At 40.3% G+C, this 12,556-nt stretch overlaps 1 protein-coding gene across 4 annotated transcripts in view; it reads left to right on the top strand.

Moving 5' to 3' along the window:
* NFATC1 (nuclear factor of activated T cells 1) overlaps nt 1-12,556 on the top strand; it is a 154,546-nt gene that overhangs the window by 75,612 nt on the left and 66,378 nt on the right. For all 4 annotated transcript variants that reach the window (XM_045007804.1, XM_045007806.1, XM_045007805.1 and 1 more), the window contains 2 exons: nt 8,783-8,838; nt 10,336-10,468. In XM_045007804.1, coding sequence (XP_044863739.1) covers nt 8,783-8,838; nt 10,336-10,468 — 189 coding nt within the window. The remainder of the gene's footprint in view (nt 1-8,782; nt 8,839-10,335; nt 10,469-12,556) is intronic.

Below are 12,556 nucleotides of genomic sequence, written 5' to 3' on the forward strand. Positions count from 1 at the left end.
TGACTGTAAGACTTGCATTAGAGAAGTTTGAGAGACAGGATGAGATGCAGGATTAAGCTGAGGGAGCTGGCTCAGGATTGTATGGGAAAGAGTATAATTTGAAGATGGAGGCGTTACATGGCTAGACCTATGAGCAGAATTTGGTCTGAAGAACCATTTGAGGAAATGGAAAGGAAACTACTCAGCTTGAATTTCATGTTCCAGAAGGAGTTTTCAGGGCTGAGAATTAGGAGGAGGAAAAAACTTTTTTACTTGTAAATTGAGTATATTTGATCTAGAATCATTGAGAGCCAACAGATGTAAAAAAATGTAGAACTCCAAATTCTGTTTCTGCAGTCAATTTTTAGCAAAGAAACTTATTTAAATGATCAGTCTCAAAATATAGTTAATTTCAAAGGCTTAGTTGAACCCCAAATAATGCAGTTTTCTAGAAACCATGTAATAAAGTTAGATAAGAAGATACATCTTATAGACACTGCGAAGTGCTTTGTACTCAGAGGTAAACATTATGCTATTGCTTTGGGGGTGTCTTGGTTTGAGAAACTTTGAGAAACTCGCAATCTGAGAAAAGTTAATGGGGTCTGACTTTCAGATGGTGGGTGCCTACACATGCTGTGAAACATAGAAGAAGCAGGCTCTTATCTGATTTTTATTACATGGGTTCTCGACAACATTTTGTTGTTCAATTAAGCTTTTTTTATTTAAACGGAACTTTGAAAGAAAAAATAACTAGCATTTACATCAGAGATTGTGTGTGCGTTTGAATACGAAACTCAGCTCAAATCTGCAAAAAATACATAGGAGTAGGAGCACAAAACTCAGCCTTACATTACAAAAGTGTGTATACAAATACACCTAAAAGGCCATCATCATCATAAAAATAAATATATTCCAGTTACAGGTGAACCTGTAATGATGGGTTTGAATTCAGCATCCAGAAGTCCAGATACTTATCAGAAGACCTTCTCATTCTTTGTCTCCTCCACAGCCATTCTCCCCCAGTAGGCCCTGACTTCTCTGGGAAAAGGCAACAGGTTGGGGGGAGTTTCAGACAGAAAGGGAAATGGAGCAGATGAAAGGGTTCTTTCTTGTCATGGGGAGCAAAATGGCTGGAAATATAAGAGACAATGGGAGGGAATTGCTGTCTGGAGGGGTTTCTCTGGCAGGGAAGAGGGAAAAGGTGGAAGGAGGGAGCATGTAGCTGGTTGCCCTTTTGACAAAGGGAATGGGAAGAGCCAATGGTGAAAACAATATAACCAGAGGAGAAAATCGGAATGATGGCTGAGAGAAGCCAAGGGTGTCAGAACAGAGACTGAGCCCACAGCAGGAAGAGGAGGGGAGGGAGAGACTGAGGTGGGCACAGGCAGGAGATGCTGCCAGCCTGGGGAGAGGAACTGATTGCATGCAGAGGATGGAGCTGCTCTGAACTTGGCTCTAGTCAAACCCTACACCCTTTTATTTACATAGATGGCAGGGGGAGGGAGGGATTTGCCAAATTTTCTACTTAGTCCCTACTAGTGGAGATCTAAGAAACCACTAAACTAAAAGAAGCCGAGTGGTGTTGGCGAAGTTGAAAGAGAGGCCCTTATTGAATATACAACAGGCATTCTCCTGTGTTGTTCTAAGCACTGTTTCCCTTTTTATACTCTTCCAGAGACAAACAGCTACTTAGCCAGTGCTGTTAATATTTCTGTATTTGCTAGCGCACACCCCATCATAACGCTCTTTACAGATGTAAACTGATACACAGTCTGTACAGAGTGATCAACTTCACCAAGTTATTGAGCCCAGCAGTATTTGGTTATGTACAGGGAAGAATAATTCCCTTCACTGGAGGAATCACTGGGTTAGGTTCTGTGTCATGCATCAAGTCAGACTAGATGATCATAATATTCCCTTTTGGCCTTAGAAGCTATGAATTTCTGAGCCTTGAAATGTAGCCACTTCTGGTGTGAGATAAAGCAACTGTTTAGCAGTGTGTGTAAGACAGTAAGTGGGGAGCATTTGTTCAGTACTGACTTGGAGAGAAGAGTGCCACCTTCTGAATCATCAGCATCATCTCCTACAGTTACTAGGTTTTAGAGCTTTCAAGTGATTAAAATAATTAATTGTGATTAATCACACAATCACATTGTTAAACAATAAGCGAATACAGTAACCCCCGCATAATGTCCTTTCGCTTAACGTTATTTTGATCTTACGTCCCTGCTCAATTACAGAACATACTCGTTTAAAGTTGTGCAATGCTCCACTATAACATCATTTGGCTGCCTGCTTTGTCCACAGCTGACAGCCCCCATCAGCTCCCCTACGCCCCCCAGCGCCTCCTGCCCGCCAGAGGGACCTGCAGATCAGCGCCTTCCCCCTGCTCCCCCTGCCTCCTATCCTGCGGCAATCAGCTGGTTTGCAGCATTCAAGAGGGAGGGGGAAGGAGCGAGGACTCAGCGTGCAGGCTCCCCCTCCCTTCCCTGCCTCCTGAATGCCGCAAACCAGCTGATTGCCACGGGCAGGAAGCAGCGGAGGGAGCAGGGAGGAACGAGGATGTGGCGTGTGGAGTAAAGTGGGAGGAGGTGTGGGGGGAGAAGAGGTGGGTTAAGAGTGAGGGCTTGAGGGAAGGGGGGACGTGGGTGAGCTGAGGGTTGAGCCCCCCCGCCCTGGTGCTTGCACGGTCGGGGAAGCTGCTGCTGCTGCACAATGTGCTTCTCCTTGCCTACAGCACCTTCAGCCTCCTTGGCTGCCTCATTGTCTCCAGTGCCAGTGGGTTGTGCCTGGGTGGGGTAAGGCGGGGGCACCTCCCATTGCTTCATACTCAGCAATGATGTTCCCATTGCTTCATACTCAGCAATGATGATTGTAGTATTAAATTGTTTCTTTAAAATTGTTTAAAACTTATATCTGTATTAAATTGCTTGTTTAAAATGTGTATAATGCCTTTTGTCTGGAAAAAAAATTCCATGGAACCTAACCCCCCCATTTACATTAATTCTTATGGGGAAATTGGATTCGCTTAACATCGTTTCGCTTTGTCGCATTTTTCAGGAACATAACTACAACATTAAATGAGGAGTTACTGTACCATTTATTTAAAGATTTTTGGATGTTTGCTACATTTTCAAATATATTGATTTCAAATACAACACAGCATACAAAGCGTACAGTGCTCACTTTATATTTATTTTTTATTACAAATATTTGCACCGCTGGCTACAAAAGTGCCATGTGAATGCCTGTTCTCACTTTCTGGTGACATTATAAATAAGAAGAGGGCAGCACTGTCTCCTGTAAATGTAAACAAATTTGTTTGTCCTAGCAATTGGCTGAACAAGAAGTAGGACTGAGTGGACTTGTAGGCGCTGAAGTTTTACATTGTTTTGTTTTCGAATGCAGTTATATAACAAAAAAAATCTACATTTGTAAGTTGCACTTTCACGACAAAGAGATTCCACTACAATACTTGTGTGAGGTGAATTGAAAAATATTATTTCTTTTGTTTATCATTTTTACAGTGCAAATATTTTTAATAAAAAATAATATACACTTTGATTTCAATAACACAGAATACAATATATATGAAAATGTAGAAAAACATCCAAAATATTTAATAAATTTCAATTGGTATTCAGTTGTTTAACAGTGCGATTAAAACTGCCATTAATCGTGATTAAATTTTTTTAAATTAATCCCACGAGTTAACTGCGATTAATCGACAGCCCTACTAGGTTTCCTTTGGAGTTTTCTTATCCAAGTACGCACCTGACCTAGCCTGCTTAACTTGTGAGAACTGATGGTATCTAAACACAAGGCTGGTTGATTGCAGCTCTGAATTAGAGGAGTCCAACTTAATATCCACTCTCTCCTCTAGCATAGAAACCTACCCTTCCCTCAGGATAGAACTGCAAATCAATCATCTCCATGTCAAGCGATAACATGAACACACTTCACAAGGAATGAATGATTAGAAGATAAATCTAAAACTTGTGACTCCTGTAATGCGGAAGGATTTGGATGGCAGTGAAATACACATTAACTTGAATAAGGGTAGGGTAGGCTTTGTCTGTAGGGCACCCAAAAATCAGAACATATGGTCATGCCATATTCTGCTCAAACAATGTCTCTGTTTGGACCCCAGTATTGCACAGTTGCTGTGGATCTCCTATATTATAAGGTGAACTGAGCTGTTCAGGAAATCAGTGTTGACAGCAAACTCACAACAATTAAGCAAACAATGGGCTCCTTTAGGAGAAAGTAGTTCCAAACCTTTGGTTGAAAAATGTATCCGTGTAAAAACTACAGGCCCAAATCACCATTGCAGCCAAGCTCGGCTTAACTGCAGACTGGAAGGAGGCAAAGTATAGGCAATTAAATCCTAGATAATATCTGTTTTTTTCTGTGTCTTTGAGTGAGCGAATGTTTATTGGGGAAGCTGGAATATTTTTAATCTATTCAAGTAAAGCAAGACAATATAAGTGTCTACAAAGTCTCCTGTTATGTCCATTTCATGGAGGCAAAGCTGGAGTGATCACCAGACACAGATGTCATATGCTTTCTGGTTTTTAGTTCTTTTTTGTTTTGATAATGCATATTCTTTGATCTTGCTGTTCCTCCTCTTAATTTTTGTGTGCCTATAAAATCTTCATGTTAATGTAATCTTCCAGCTAAACTGCTGGTTTGATTCTTGTGATCTCTTAAACCTCTAGCTATTCAACAGCAATTTTCTGGTGTGTAGAAAGTAAATACAGTCCTAGAGACACACAAAGATAATTTCTGACATACACCAATAAGGATTAGAAGACAGCAAAACAATTCTTTGGAAAGCCTTTATAGCTCTTTGACTCTAAGTTACGGCTGTGTGAAGAAAAATACTGAAGCCTAACAAACCACAATATATCTAAGTAACTGATACTGTGAGGTTTACTCAACTTTTAGCGCTTCTGCTGTGTTAAAACAGGCCTACAATGCCTTTTTATGTGGAAATCTTCTAGTTGGGTGTGGTGGGGAAGCCGTTTCTGTGACTCATGCTGCAGGGAATTCCCTAATGATTTAGAATATTTTTACTTCTGGACATCTGCACAGTTTCCTTTAACTCTGCAGTGAGCAGTTGATAGGAGTGAACTACAAAGAACCATTCACTGTTGAGCCATTCCATTTTAAATGGGTTTTATATATTGAAAAGTTCAAAAAAACCCATACTAATGAAGTAGGTGTACCGTGTTTTCATCACTAGTAACTCCAGGTGCTTACCACAGACTGAAAAAGAATGCTAAAGCAGAGCTGGACGACGTGCACTCAGAACAGAAAATGCTTCAATAACGGCATATCACAGTTATCAGTCTTTAAATGTCAGACTTCCCAACAAATCCCCGTGTCTTCAGTTGACAATTACACTGATCACCAGCTGTAAATTATGACAAACAACACTAATATTGCCCTTCCAGACTCTTAGATCCATCCTGAGTAGAAAGAGCCAAACGGTTTCCTGCTTGCATAGAAGTTTTCTTGTTTGTGTAGCTGGTTCCTCACACTAGGCCTGATCCAAAGCCCATTGAAGACTCCCAGAGTGGGGCCAAGATTTAATCTCCAGTAACTTCACTGGGCTTTGCTCTATGTTCTCTGTGGCGTGCCTCCCTTCCCCGTGCAAAAAAATTAAAACCCTGAGGCATTCTGTTGATCCAAAAGAGAAGCAAAATGTGAGCTTTGGAGAGAGATTCCCCATACGTCTATCCCTTCAATATACCGTAACACAATGTTAACAAACACTCTGACTGAAACGAGGCATTTGATTTGGAGAGCGGATTTTAAAAATATTTTGTAAACATAAATAAATAAATTGGAAAAGACTCTCTCTTTTTGTATAACAACTGCCCATTTGGGTACAGTAATTCCAGAGAGTAAACTTTAACGGGAATGCCTGAAATGTGTCTGCTTCAGCTTTGTGTTATGTCTGTAATTTGAATTATTTGCATTTTGGAAAGGTATAAATTGCTCTGGTGTACTTTTGTTGGCCCTTGGCCAAGCAGGGAGTTGCCTTGGGCTGTGAGTCAGCCAGGCTGATGCAGATGTGGCAGACTTACAATGGAAACTTTTGTGGTTTATCGGTCCTCACTCCTCAGGCACATTCTGACAAGAGACGGTATCCTACATACTTGGTAGGATACTGGGCATATGTGGCACTGGAAGAAAAATACTTTTCCCTGAGAGAGGCAAATGTTTCAAGCCCCCACAAATTGTTCCATTCCCATCTTTTTCTTTTCTTTTTCTTTTTCTTTTTTTAATTTCAGCTGAACTGTATAAACCTGCAAAACATGTTTACTGTGAGAAGTTGACGTAGTGGTCTAAGGTTTCCCTCCTGGAGTTGATCCCAGTCCGTGGGCGTTGAGATTTCCTTCTCGGTTCACCAGACGTAACATGAAGAATTGTCTACTTTTTTTGTCTCTGCTTCATAACAACTTCTCCTCCTTATGTTTTGGTTAAATGAAATGTCACTAACTCTTAATGAGTCGTCTGTTCCCCCGCCCCCTTAAACAGCAAAGGTCTGGACATTCTCAAGAGAATTTCTTATTGGAGCAAAACCTAGTGCTCTTATTAGCTTCTAAATAATAGCCAAAGAATAAACATAGCTCAGGATTATTTTATATAGAACAGTTTAGATTATATCATCTAAAATGTTTCTGAAAAAAATCACTCTTTGTCATCATAAAAATTTCAAAAGCACATAATGGCAGCACTGGATGAGGTAATTGAAAGATTAGCTGTAGAAGGAGCCATTTTGAATTTTACAAAAATATTGGCAAGAAATAAAAACTGAATCCTGACTCAAGTCATTCATCTTGCAAGGTGGAAATTAAACATAAGAAAAAAACCTGAAGTTTGGTAATCCACTTACAAAGGCAAATTTAACACATGCTCACTACTAGACTGCACTTCTTTAGGTAAAAACACTACTAAAGCAGAGGTTCCTAAGCAGACTGTAACTCTGAATAGTTTGTAGTGCTGTCAAAATTCTGATATTTTCAGAATCATGTGAATTTTGACTTCAGTTTAACTTTTTTTTTTTTCATGGAGAAAAGATGGGTCCCAGTTTGACGGATTGTGGTCAGGTTTTTTTATTGTCAATTTAGAAAAAGCATCTGGTGGATTAATTCTAAAGTTATCCCCAGTACTCCTGCGAGGTCTGTTTAATCCTGGCAGTCCTAAAAGACACTGCTAGAAAGATTTGAGTGCTGGTATAGCTAATTCTTCTCTTCTTTCTCCCTATTATTACAGTACCTACTGCAGAGATTTTTTCTTGTTAATTTTTATTTAGTGGCCTGATTTAAAATGGAGGAAGAAACTAAGGCATATATGCTGATTATTTCTAATAGAAAACATTCCAAATTAGCTGTGCTCAAAGTGTGTAGCATTCACACTGTGTGTCTTTTTTTATGTTAAAAAGAAATAATTTTAGATGTAAAAACAGTCACCAAAAGCCAGTTCCACTACAGCATTCCTTTCACAGTGGGAGTGGTGTACACAAAAATATTATTTACAGACATTTGTAATAAATCAGACCGTTTTAAATGTGTCACCTCCATCCTTGGCATGAAAGCGAAGAGAGAAGAAAAAGTGCATTCACTGGTACCTTCCAGAGACGCTGTTTTTTAAAACATGCGAACAGCTGTGTGGTGAAGTTCAAAATAACTAATATTTGCATTTGCATGTCCCAATGCTGCAATAAATATACAAAAGATATGACATCAAGTTTAATTTTCCCATTCACTCCAATGACATCTCATGCGCATTAAACCACAAGTGTCCCTGCTGCTGAACTCAGACAGCGATCTGTTTGTGGCCATTTGTACATATTTTTCCTTTTCTGGGCTCAGGGAATGGAAATCTTACATTTTGTATTATTTTTCTCATTTCCCTGCTGTTGAGTTTTGAAGCACTGAGAAACAAAAAACAAAATATCTCCTCACTGACCACTTGTTCCTGTATCAGTGAATTTTTCAAAAACAAATATTTCCCAAAAGAAATCACCAGAAAACCTAAACCTCATGGTTTAAAATTAATCTCATGTGGACACATTGAACTAATAGAACAGGACTGGCCAAAGCGCAGCCTGCAAGCCAGATGCAGCCCCAAAATTCTACAATGTGACCCACAGACATACTAGGAGCAGATCCTTCACTGGTGTACATCGATCTTTAATGTGGAGGCGTCACGCACAGACACTACACTTCCCAGCAATGCTCCCGCTTGATCTAAGCAGCAGAAACTTGAACAGCTCATGTCAGGCTGCTCATATCAAAATAGAATATTGCATGCTGGGACCTATTGAAGATGAGGACAGCTTTAATTTGATACCCTTCATTACACTGCTCCTTTTTAATCCTAACTTTTGGCTCTGATAGTATTTATCATTCATACATTTCAAAACACTTTCCAAAGGGAGGCAAGCATCAATATTCCCATTTTACATATGGGGAAACTGAGCGGTGAAGTGAGTTACTCGTATTAGTGGAGGATTTTAATCTCATTCTCCTTACTCCCATCCTAGTAACCTGTCCACTGGACCATGCTCCCTCCCTTTTAAACAAACTAAATGGGAGCCCATGCTCCTGGCAAGTTACTTATGTGCCTTCTTGGTTGGGCAAAGTTTGGGCAACCCATCAACAGAACTATTTTCCTTCTTCCTCCACCCCAACTGAGTTTTCATAACGTGTCAACAGCTGTAGGCTCAGGCTGAAGGGGAGAAAACAAAGCACAGAACTAGATTTATTTTTCTTCTTCTTTTGTCTTTTAGATGGTCACCATGTGTGGGAAATGGAAGCCAAAACCGACAAAGAAATGTGCAAACCAGTAAGTATGCCTTAAATATTGTAACACCGCCACTAAAAATACGTTTCCTTTCTCTAGCACTCTTCTTCTAGAGTGGGCTTTCCAAGACTTTGGCACTCTTTCCCGACCCTGACAGACCAAGTAGTAAGGCCTTCCCTCTTGGAAACCTTTCTTTTAATGGGAGTGGGGACAAAAGGCCTTCAATGAAATCTGTTCTGAAAATAAATGCATTTGGAATGTGTATTTTCAATATCTGGATGGGGCCAGCCTGTGACTTATTTTTTCTTTTTGCTGGCTCAATTCCACTTTGAGCTCAGCAAAGAAAGAAATACAGTTCTGGATTCTGCTTTTGCCAAAAAACAAAAAAACCCACCAGACACAACACTTTCTCTGGCTTCCTTGTGCCTTCTCCAGAAAGATTTGGAAGCTCCGTAGGAGACCAGCTTCACAGTTTGAGAAGCATACATCTTTACAGACTGGATCACTGAAATCATCCCTGAAATGCAGCTATTTATAGGTGGGAAGCACAGCCTCTCTTCCAGTCCAGAAATCCTACAAAACAATTTATTAGAAGTGAAGAATAATTTATCCACTACAGGAGAAATGTGGGCAAACTGTTTAAAGACCTGAATCTGAAACCAGCCAGGATACTAATCACTATCAGTCACTCTTACTCATTCAAAAAAGTCCTTGGTGTCTTTTGGTGATTAAAAACAGAGCCACAGTTCTACTTTTGGGTCTAAAAGTTGATGCCGTCAGCAGCCAAGTTTGTTCTTAGCACCCTTTTGGAACATTGTTCCACTAGTAATTCAGGGAAGAGAGCTGTCTAAGGGATCACCAGCACCACTTCCTGTAGCACTTGGTGTCCTTTTGAGATTTCCCAGCCATGCATTGACCAGGCCTAACCTTTCTGGGGTGAGAAGAGCTGACAAGATCACCCCCCCCCCCACTGACATGGATGGAGAAATATGTTAAATAAAAATATTTCATTGTGGAACATGGAAGTATTAAAAAGGAAAATCTTTTTGTGATACCAAGAGTAAGCGCTAATCACACCATTTAAAGCTTCTGTTCTTTCTATAGTACCCGTACTGGGCATCAAAGCAGCTCAAACATTATTAACAAATGTCACCGAGTAATACCCAACTCTGATCTCATCATTCTGGAAACTACTCCTCTAAAAGTATAAATCTTTGGCAAGTAACATCTACAAACATGATACATGTGGTACAGCTTTGGTTATCCTTCCTTCACACTTCTGACCCCAGTAATCAACCTCATTGCTGAAGAAACCCAAATCTAGGCTGAGCTGCAGGAAGTGTTAGCCAGAAAGGACCCAAAAAACCTGCTGCAGGCACAACCTTCAGTCCCACCAAGGCTTGCTCACCAGTTGGTATGCAGTGATGATAGTTCTCTCTTTGGGAATTCAGCAGACATTCCCATAGTTGATGTACCCGTATTATTGTGCAGAGCTACTGTCTTAGATATGTACTGACTTTCTAATGTTTGTTTCTGTAGAATTCATTGGTGGTGGAGATACCACCTTTCCGCAATCAGAGAATTACCAGTCCTGTTCAGGTCAATTTCTATGTCTGCAACGGAAAGCGGAAGAGAAGCCAGTACCAGCTATTCACCTATCTTCCTGCTAATGGTAACAATATATTTCTAACCTCAGGTAGTGGAAACTAGAGATATGAATATTTGTTAAAAAGATACAGGAAAAGATAGAATGTAACTGATAATAATTCTGTAGCTCACTTGAGCAATTCAGGGCTGTAATTATTGCTATAAAATAAAAAATGTGAGCTGCCCCACTGGGCTGTCTCTTAATCTGCTGTTTGAGGAAGACACCTTCCAAATAAAATGTTTCCTTGTTGATGGTATAGACTTCTGAGCTCTCTCTTGTTGGAACAAAATCACAACAAACATTATTCATTGTCTGCGAAGCCTGTGGCCACAGGGGGACCCTGGATTGTGCCTGTGTCTGTACATGCTCAGTACATATAAGATCTCCTCATGTGGCATATGAGGAGAAAGAAGGTCTTCTGTGCCCATGGGCAGCAGAAAGATTCTTTAAAAAATAAGATCGCTGAGCTGTCTTTCAGGCTTCCTTGAGAGACAACTTCCCAACCCCAGAGAGCATATCATTCGAACAATGCTTCTGAACTCACCCCATAAACTGTGCTGTGCTCTGAGCTGGAGCTGGCATGGGATTTGTCCTGCCACCCATCCTTCACCTGCCTGCCTTTCTGGGGTTGGAAATTGAGTCTCAAAGTGAGGTGAGAATCCCTCCCAGTGTTACTTACAGGTCACTGTGAGTGCTGAACACACAAGCTCCTTGAATGTGGAGTTGAGAGGCCAGTTCTAGCCTAGGATTGGGTTGTGGAGTAGTTAATACTATTTTCAGGACAGGTGCCTGGCCCCAGGTCAGAGATGAAGTGAAGTCCATCTTGCTGTCTGTCAGGTTGGTGGGCCAGAGGGACCTGTCAGTGACTCTCTGTAGAACAGGCCATATAATGGAGTAAGAGGGAGCGGGCATTGCTAACTCTCTATTGAACAGCTTGGCTCAAGAAGCATTTTTCTTTCCCTTGAGAAAAACAAGGTCCATTGCACTCATCTTTTCCAGTTGGTTCTTGCAAAGTCTGCATGCAAGAGGGTATTGAGTGTACCACTTAGAAACTATTCCAGGATATCCCGTGAGAGAAATCAGATTATGTGGCTACTTTCTTAAAGTGCCTTCTGTCCCCCTACTTTCTTACCATTCAAATCAGAAAATTGCTTTCCAGCTGAATCCTACTTTGGAGCATTGCTGAAAAGCATAAGGGGAAGGGAAATCGGAAGGTGTCTTATAAAATCCTTTATGTATATGAAAGGTTTGGGGTATGGGGATTTTCACAACAAGTGTGGTAATCTGTGCTGTTTTGGAACCTTATGTTGCCAAATGCTGTGAAGTGATGGTAACCTACCAATACTAGGTGCATTCAAGAGAGAGGTGTGCACAATATTCATCATAAAAAAGGTAAATTTACTCCTGTTTATTTACATTTAGTTATAAACTTTAAAATGGATCAATTTCAGAGCCCTGTTTTGGTGAGCTAAGAAGGTTTATTTAAAGTGAAAGTGATCTAATCGTTGAGGGAAATGGGTTGGCAAGGAAAACATGCTTAAATTCACACTTTTCACAGGTTTCCAATGTGAAAATAGCCATTTTGTAGGAATTTTACACAAAGTAAAATGTGAGTTGCATGATATGGCTTGGAAAAAACAACCCTGCAAACATTCTAGGTGAAACTCCATCAAATACAAATGTTGAATTTTACCCAACTCTAGTTTGAGGCCAGTCCTGACTTTTATCATGACTTTAATTCAGAATAAAGTATCATACAATAACAGGGAATTTGACAGCAGCAGATTACTCCTTAAATGTAATAGTAGGACTCTACTGAGATGGTTGCCCCAGGTTTTGTTGAATTAGCCTAATTATGCAAATCTTCTCTGCAGTGTATATGTCTATGTATAGTCAAAGATTGTGTAACTCTTCTAGATGACAAACAGAAGAGTTATCATTCTCTTACATGATGCCTTCAGCAGCAAACATCTGTTGTGATGGCCAGAGCTAGTGCTTACCTAGCCATATAACTTCCATAGATATTTAAATCTCAAGTCCATTGCTGACTGCTATTTGCACTATCACACCTTCTTTCAAACAATACTCTTTTGTTTTTCATCTACCTGGCCC

The sequence above is a fragment of the Mauremys mutica genome, chromosome 2 (assembly GCF_020497125.1).
Source record: "Mauremys mutica isolate MM-2020 ecotype Southern chromosome 2, ASM2049712v1, whole genome shotgun sequence".
NCBI lineage: Eukaryota > Metazoa > Chordata > Testudines > Geoemydidae > Mauremys > Mauremys mutica.